Source organism: Miscanthus floridulus, chromosome 11 (genome assembly GCF_019320115.1).
Source record: "Miscanthus floridulus cultivar M001 chromosome 11, ASM1932011v1, whole genome shotgun sequence".
In the NCBI taxonomy this organism is placed as follows: Eukaryota; Viridiplantae; Streptophyta; class Magnoliopsida; order Poales; family Poaceae; genus Miscanthus; species Miscanthus floridulus.
In genome coordinates this window covers 59,636,594-59,645,189 of record NC_089590.1, presented here as the reverse complement: position 1 = coordinate 59,645,189, position 8,596 = coordinate 59,636,594, and the positions used below count along the sequence as shown (strand labels likewise).

The window sequence follows — 8,596 nt, the reverse complement described above, 5'->3', positions numbered from 1 at the left end:
ACCATCATGACAGTGGCCGTGATTGGCCAGAAGGGTCCAAATCTAGTCAATATCTCCGCCGCCGACCAGACCACATTGTTGCTGCTGTTGATGAACCTCGCACCAAGCGCAGCTACGATGAGTAGTACAAGAAGATCCTCAAAGACCTGTGCCCTCTCCACAAGAACAACAAGCACAAGATGGACTGCCTCAGCTTGGCTAAGGAGTTCTAGGCTAAAAAGCCAGACGACGACAACAACGACGGAGCCAGAGGCCGCTGACCACTTGGGGACAACAACAATGCCTTCTAGGATCACGACAAAGTGGTCACCACCATATTCAGGGGCCTCGCCACTGCCATGAGCAGAAGAGATCAGAAGCTCAGCGCCTACTGGGTGCTTGCCATCAATGCAAAAGACGCCATCACCAACCCCAGCTATCGCCCCTAGTCTGAGGTCCTCATCACCTTCAGCAAAGCCGACCAGTGGGTGGACATCCCTTACATAGGGTGTTTCCCCCTTGTTCTTGACACAACCATCAGGAAAGTGTTTTTTAGGAAAGTACTCATCAACGGCGAAAGCACCCTGAACCTCCTCTTTGCCAGAGCCCTAAAGGAGCTAGGCCTTGGGATAGGAGACCTCGCACCCTCTGACTCCTTCTAGGGTGTGGTACCTGGCAGGGCATCCAAACTACTTAGATAGATCACTCTCCTAGTATAGTTCGACATGGCTAGCAACTACCGCATCGAGCATATCAACTTCTATGTCGCCGACTTCAACACCGCCTACCATGCTATACTTGGTCGGCCAGCTCTGGCCAAGTTCATGGCCATACCGCACTATGCCTATCTGCTGCTGAAGATGCCTTCGCCTATAGGAGTCCTGGCCCTACAAGCCAACCTCTCCATCACCTACGCCCCACGAGATAGAGAGTCTCACCCTCGCCGAAGCCACCGACCTCTCCATCTAGATGGCTAGCGTGGTCACCGACGCCAAGATGGTGCCCACCGATGATCTAGAGATCCTAGTGTTGGAGCCTCCACGTGCCTCCGCCAAGTCCAAGGAAACTAAGGAGGTCGGCCTCAGCCTCGATGACCCCTCCAAGACCATCAAGATTGGGGCTCACCTCAACCCCAAATAGGAAAGCACGCTCATCTCCTTCCTACGTGCCAACACCGACATGTTTGCTTGGAAACTTGCAGACATGCCGAGGGTACCGCGGGAGAAGATTGAGCACTCCTTGAATGTCTGGCCAACTGCCAAACCAATCAAGCAGAAACTCCGATGATTCGCGCCAGACAAGAAGGAGGCAATTAGGGTAGAAATAAAACGGCTCCTAGCTGCCGGATTTATTAAAGAAGTGTATCATCCTGAGTGGTTCACAAACCTAGTTCTTGTTCAAAAAAAAGAATAAAGAATGGAGAATGTGCGTTGATTACACCGATCTCAATAAACGCTACCCTAAAGACCCCTTTGGTCTGCCTGAGATTAACAAGGTTGTAGACTCCACCACTGGCTGTGAACTGCTCTCCTTCCTTGACTATTACTCCAGCTATCACCAGATATCCTTGAAAGAGGATGACCAGATCAAAACATCGTTCATCACACCTTTTGGTGCGTATTGCTACACCATCATGTTCTTCAGACTCAAGAACACTGGGGCAACCAACCAAAGGGCCATCCAGATATGCCTTGATCAATAGATAGGCCGCAATGTCGAAGCTTACATCGACAATGTGGTCGTCAAGTCTAAGACCACCGACAACCTCATGGCTGACCTCGAAGAAACATTCGCCAACCTAAAACGATACAGATGGAAGTTGAACCCTTCAAAGTGCATCTTTGGAGTTCCATCTAGCATACTCCTAGGCTACATCATCAACACCTGTGGCATTGAGCCCAACCCCAACAAGGTATCTGCCATCACAAACATAAAACGACCAACCTACGTAAAGGACATACAGAAGCTTACAGGCTGCATGGCTGCTCTCAGTCGCTTTATATCGTGCCTTGATGAAAAGGGACTACCATTCTTCAAACTCCTCAAGGCCTCTGAACGCTTCTCCTGGTCAGAGGAGGCAGATACAACTTTTGAGTAGCTCAAGTAGTTTTTAATGAAGACTCTGATCATGATGGCACCTTGACCAGACAAAACCCTACTGATCTACATCGCCGCCACTTCTCATGTCGTTAGCACAACTATCATCGTCGAGCGCGAGAAAGTTGGACATGCCTATAAGGTACAACATCCGATCTACTTCATCAGCGAGGTCCTTAATGAACCCAAAACTCATTATCCTCAAGTTCAGAAACTGCTATACGCTATTCTGATCACGTCATGCAAACTCCACCATTACTTCAAGTATTACAAGATCGTTGTGGTCATCGAGTTCCCTCTGGGTGACATCCTCCGCAACTAAGAGGCCAATGGCCACATCATCAAGTGGGCTATCGTACTTAACACTTACTCCATTGAATTCAGAAGCAGACCTACCATCAAGTCATAGGCACTCGCTGACTTTGTCACTGAGTGGACTGAGATCCAAGAGCCCATCCCCGCTACTTGCCCCGAGCATTGGGTGATGTACTTCGATAATGCCCCCAACATCAATGGTGCTGGTAGTGGCATTTTATTCATTACGCTGACCATGGACAAACTCTGATACATTCTCTAAATTCATTTTCTAGCCTCTAACAACGCCGCTGAATATGAAGCATATCTCCACGGACTTTGTATAGCCGTCGAGCTTAGCATCAAATGCCTCATGGTATATGGAGACTTCGCATTGGTCATCAACCAGCTCAACAAAGACTAGTCCTATTCTAATGAGAAGATGGACGCATATTGCGCCAAAATCAGGAAACTCAAAGGGAAGTTCTACGGTATCGAGTACCACCACGTGGTATGAGATCAAAATTAGCTCATCGACCACCTATCTAAGATAGGATCTTCTCGCGCCGTGATTCCGCCTGGGGTCTTCATTCAAGATCTCTTTACGCCATCCATTAAGGAAGAGAAGGAAGTTCAAAAAATCCCCCTAGTCAAGTAGTTGGTACTTATAGTACCTTCACTGGCCGCCGATTAGAGGGAACAGTTCATCAAGTACCTCACCAGCACCGATGTACCCACCGACAAGACTAAAACTGAATGCCTAATCCATCAAAGAAAGCATTATGTGCTGGTAGATGGGAACTTGATGAGGAAAAGTGCTAAGGAAGGGATACTGTAGAAATGCATAACCCAAGAAGAGGGAGTGAAACTACTTCTTGAGATTCACTTTGGTTCCTGTGGCAACAACGCGGCCTCAAGAAACCTAGTTGTCAAAGCTTTTCGAGCTAGTTTTTACTGGCCCATGGCCATCATCAACGTAGAAGACCTCGTCCGACATTGTGAAGGATGCCAATTTTTCGCCAAGCAGATACACATGCCGGCGCAGGAATTACAAACCATCCTAGCTTCTTGGCCTTTCGCATGCTGGGGACTGGACATGATTGGGCCTTTCAAGCCAGCGCCATGCGGTTTCCAGTACGTGTACGTCGTCATTGACAAGTTTTCCAAGTGGATCGAATACAAACTACTTGTTTTGGCTACTACAAAGAAAGCGATCGAGTTCTTCAAAGATATCATCCACAGATTCGGTCTCCCGAACAACATTATCACCAACCTTGAAACTACATTCACTGGTCATCATTTTTGGGACTTCTACGAAGACTGATGCATCTCCATCAAATACATCTCTATTGCCCATCCTAGAGCCAATGGCTAGGTCGAACATGCGAACGGTATGATCCTTGATGCCCTAAAAAAGAGGCTATATCAGAAAGAGGAAAAGCATCTAGGCAGATGGCTCAAAGAGCTCCTAGCTATGGTATGGGGACTATGCACTCAAGCTAGTCGCAGCATCGGTGTGTCTCCATACTTTTTGGTCTATGGCTTAGAAGCCATACTTCCAGCGAACATTGCTTTCTGAGCACCTAGGGTGGAACATTATATTGAAGAGCAAGCCACAGCTGTTTGAACAGAGGATGTCGATAGGGCCAAAGAAGAATGCCTAATCACTTGCATCCGCACAGCCAAATACCTAGAAGGCTTGCGAAGATACTACAACTGCAATATCAAAGCTCGTTCATTTGCTATCGGCGACCTCATTCTCTGCAGAAAATATAAAAACCGAAGGGATGCACAAGCTCTCCTCCCCTTGGGAAGGGCCTTACGTGGTCAAAGAGGTTACCCGACCAGGGTCTTACCGTCTATGTGACTTGGACGGAATCGATATCCTCAATTCATGGCACATTGAGCACCTTATACGTTTCTATCCTTGAAACGCTCCAGATATGTACTCTCCACTCCATAATGAATGAAGTTTTTGTCTCCATAATTTGTCTCCATTATTTCTACATTACTATTTAATCTCCATTTGTGGTCACCAGCTCTAAGCTACTCCTTACAAACTCCAATACATGATCTCCATAAACTCTCCGCCACGTTTCTCCATATCTCCAAGATATTTCACCAACCGCCGAGCAGCACATGTTCTGCTCTATGTTCTTTGGAGAAGACCCAGTCTTCAATCTCTCCCTACACATGCTATGGGCTCTACGCTCTGCGTTATGGGTGGTTGGCTGTGGTTCTTCGGTCATGCCTGTTCCTTCTACACGTGCACGAGCTCCACGCTCGATGTTATGGAATATGGGCTAGCCAAGGCCAAGAGCTCAGTAACGAACTAACTACTCAGTCACTACTCATACCACATATAATCATGTTAGGGTTAACACTACAATGATTTTTCACCAAAATACTGGCAAACTGCATAAACATGCACATGTCACTTTACAACATTTATACACATACATAAGTGTTTGTCTATGCCCTCACGCATTTTAACTATCCTCTCTAGCTGTTATAGATTACTCTCCGAGTAGGTCATTATGTTTGGCCCTCTCTGTCCACCTCGCCGAAGAGGTCGACGTCTCTGGCCAGCCTCTTTGTCGCGTCCTCCACCTCATCTTCCAGCTCCTGCAGCTTCATCGCACCAGTCCCTCTGGCAAATCTGGCCCCTATCGCTCACAGATCGATGGTAGTGTAATGAGACTAGACTACCGCTAGGGCATGGGTCATGGCAGAGATAGTGGTATCGTGGCTAAAGCTTTTGAAGTTCTCCTATGCTGCCTTGCACTAGTCGATGATGGTGTCTAGATGAGGTGGCCTATCATCGGGCTGAGGAGCTACCTCCATGTCCATGTAGTTAAGAACCTGCCTGACTCTAGCCACCATGGCATTGAGCTTTCACCTCTAGGTTTGTGTCTCTAGTTCCATCACGTCGAACTGGGCCTTGGTCCTTCGATGATATTCTGTAGGCACCAAAAGGATCCGTCAAACGAAGAAGTCACTTTTGCAATAACTCTGGCCATGAAGTGCTCACCTTTCAACTCCTCAGCCAGTTTTTCTGCTCACCTAGATGCCTTCTTCTCCTCCTAGAGCTGACTGATGATCTGACACAACTGGCCGAGCTCCGCATCTTGCTCTACAAAAGTGACAATCATCAGCAACATTAAAACTGTTCGGCAATACAGAAAAAGTTCACCGATCCACAGTACCTTTTTTCTGCTTAGAGAGGCTTCTTAGCTGCTCGGAGATGCGCTCTAGCTGCTTAGAGCTGCTAGGCAACTGCTCGGACACGGCCGCCAGCTGCTTGGATAAAGCCCCCTTTTGGTATTCCAGATCCCGTGCATTAGATTCAGCAAGATCCCGCTCACGCTGGGCCCTCTTGATGTTTTTCTCCATAAGCTTCACTACCTCCTTTAGGTTTGTGTTCCCCTCGGTGAGGGGCTCCATTCTCTTGATTAGTTGTCGCCATTGTTTGGTAGTTCATGCTATGCCTTGCAAAATCATCAATATTATGAAGAACTCTAATCTCCAACATCAAAGACAAACATTGATGACGCAATACTAACCTTGATCTGCTTCATCACAGTGGAAAGGGCGGACTTTAGCCTCCTGACCTCCCTGGTGGTGTCCTCCTCTTCCACAACCACCACTTCATCGCCATGCTTGTGGAGGATCCGAACGGATTGAGGTCGTGCTTCCTCATGCTCAATCTCTTCCACCTTGTCCTGCTCTGCAGCTAGTGGCACCACCTGGGGGCTCGGTGGATGCATAGGATGTCTGACCATGCCTTCCGATGTTATAGGGAGTGCCATCTGCTCCTCTAGCGCCACTGGCTTCTTCGCTCTAGACTCTAGCACAGAGGCAGCAACTCCAGCATCCACCTCTAAAGACCTGGTAGCTCCCGCCATTGCCCCTAGCGTCGCCACTGACTCATCCGCTGACGTCGCCAACTGTTCTCCGCCGCCAAGTCCATCCACAGCGGAGGTTGACTCCTTCGTAGGCCACTAAGTGCCTAGGGACTCCGGGATAGGGTCTGTCAGCATTGCCTCCACATTGGGACCAGCCCCCGACTGTTCGCTAGTTTGGACAAAAGGATTCAGATCCTCCGTATGCTTCGCTCTGCATCAGATTAGCTTGTCAATTGCCGCAACTATAAGGATCCGACAATAAACTAAATCCAAGGCAAGGAAACTTACATGTCGGCCTCCTAGTACTCAGTTCTGCATCGGCACTGCCACCCCGAGCCTCTAGGTATAGCTCTAGGGTCAACCTGCATGCCCTAGGCTGAAGGTCTCGTGGCCCGCATCGTTGGCCTCTCCTCCGCCTATTGCTCGGGGACTCCCTTCGCTTGCTGCTCGAGGACTCCCTTTGCCTATTGCTTAGGGACTCCCTCCTCTCCTTTTGACTACACCTCCATGCGCATGTTGCACGGCGGTGCCTCAGTGCTCGGAGGAGGAGCTACTGGAGCCCGTCGACTTTCGACCACTTGGACATAGCCGCACTTTGCATTCGAGAGGTCTGGTCACTACCAAGCAAGATGCCGCCTGGCTTGTGGGGAGCTACACCCGCCATCTTCCTCTTCTTGCGGGCTAGCTCATTTGTTGCCGCCCTTTTCCCCCAGACTTTCTCCAACATCAGGAGGGGGGGACTCTCCGTCCGACCAGCATCTACGCCTCCAGACTCCGATGAGGCACTGATGGAGCCTTCTTCAGGCTGAGTTGTTGGCCGGGCATCCACTACCTTCGGCCAATTGCTCCTCGACATGCCCGAGAAGTATGCCGCTCGTTCTTGCGAATGGATCTTTCCACAAGTGAATCAGTTCACTACTCAGCAATGGTATAGGATAAAAAGCATAAGGAACAAATAGTTGAGACTTTTACCTAAGGAGGCGGGTTCGTACAGTTGAAGGCTCTTGTCTGCCCTTGCACACTAAATGACACGATCAGAGTGAATAGTTCAGCTGCTCGGCGTGTCACATCGTCCCTCGTCAGCCTCTTCATCCTCTCCCGGGTGCCGTCAGTGTCCCCCTTGAAGTCAAAGCCCGTGTGGGACCTCTCCTTGTAGGGCTAGATGCAGCAAACTATGAAGCTCGCCTCCACCAGAGCGTCATTCATCTTCACGCCCTTTAATAGGCCGAGGAGCTCCCTCACCTAATCCATATCACCACTGCTCGGCTTCTCTGACTAGCTCTTCTGGTTCTTCAGAATGTGGTCGACGTCGCAATGGATGGCAGGATGGCTCTACTTCATGTAGAACCATTTGGCGTTCCACCCCTTTAGTGAGGTGTTTAGTGGTACAGTGATGTACTCGCCCGCCATTCCATTGTGAAGTTGCAGATACATGCCACCGACCACTCTAGAACTACCACCTTCTTCTTTAGCTAGAACAGGTGCCAGAAGAGGTTGAAGTGGGGAAGAATTCGAAGATACGCCTCACAGAAATGGATAAAAATCGAGATGTTCAAGATGGTGTTTGGGTGGAGATTGCACAAACTAACTCTCTAGAACTCTAGCAGATCTCTCAAGAAAGGATGAATAGGAACTCCCAATCCACGCCATAAGTAATCTTCAAAAACTATAGCTTTGTCGGTATGAGGCATTAGGTAGGGCTCACCGTTGGCCTGTCGCCATCTGACGGTAACATGGTCCGGAACATTGCCCACCTCCACCATCCCATTGATCTCCGCCTCCCTAATGAGCGATGGCACTCACTCATTGTCACGGCTGGCTCTAGCGGCTGCCTTCTTCGGGTTTCCAACTGCCCTCTTCGGTGCCATCTCTTAGATCTAGTTTGGGATTGGCAGTAGAAGCGCATGTGGATGTGAATCAGGAAGCGCTAGGGCTGAGGAGGAAGACGAAGTGGCAAAGTGGCAAAGGTGGGAGCACGGAGTGCAGCGGCGTAGTTATAAAGCACTCCCCCCATTTTTCGCATTCAAGGGTTTTTAGGAAACCGCTCTGTGATTTGTGCCTCTCCAAATTCTCCGAAGGGGCATGATGGGCCGTTACCTGGGCTTTCACGCAACTATAGCCCGTATCGCCCATTTTTGCCGCAATTCGTTACCGCTCACTGAATACTCGTCGACTTCTCCATAATCCATTAAGGCTCAGTAACTCCTACTGTATAGCCATTACTCTAGTTTTTTCTCCATGATTTGTTTTCTCCAAGATTTCCACTTGTGGATCGGGGACTATGTCATCAATACAACTTGGTTCCTCATCACACTAGAGAC

The 8,596-nt window shown here is 49.1% G+C and overlaps 1 protein-coding gene across 1 annotated transcript; it reads right to left on the bottom strand.

Annotated features, from left to right (window-relative positions):
* Nucleotides 1-4,905: 4,905 nt before the first annotated feature.
* On the bottom strand, nucleotides 4,906-6,275 carry LOC136492033 (uncharacterized). Its single transcript, XM_066488191.1, has 3 exons — nucleotides 5,934-6,275; nucleotides 5,577-5,817; nucleotides 4,906-5,036 (listed from the first exon to the last, which is right to left on the bottom strand). Exons 1-3 carry the CDS (start codon nucleotides 6,273-6,275, stop codon nucleotides 4,906-4,908), a joined length of 714 nt encoding a protein of 237 aa, XP_066344288.1.
* Nucleotides 6,276-8,596: the final 2,321 nt, after the last annotated feature.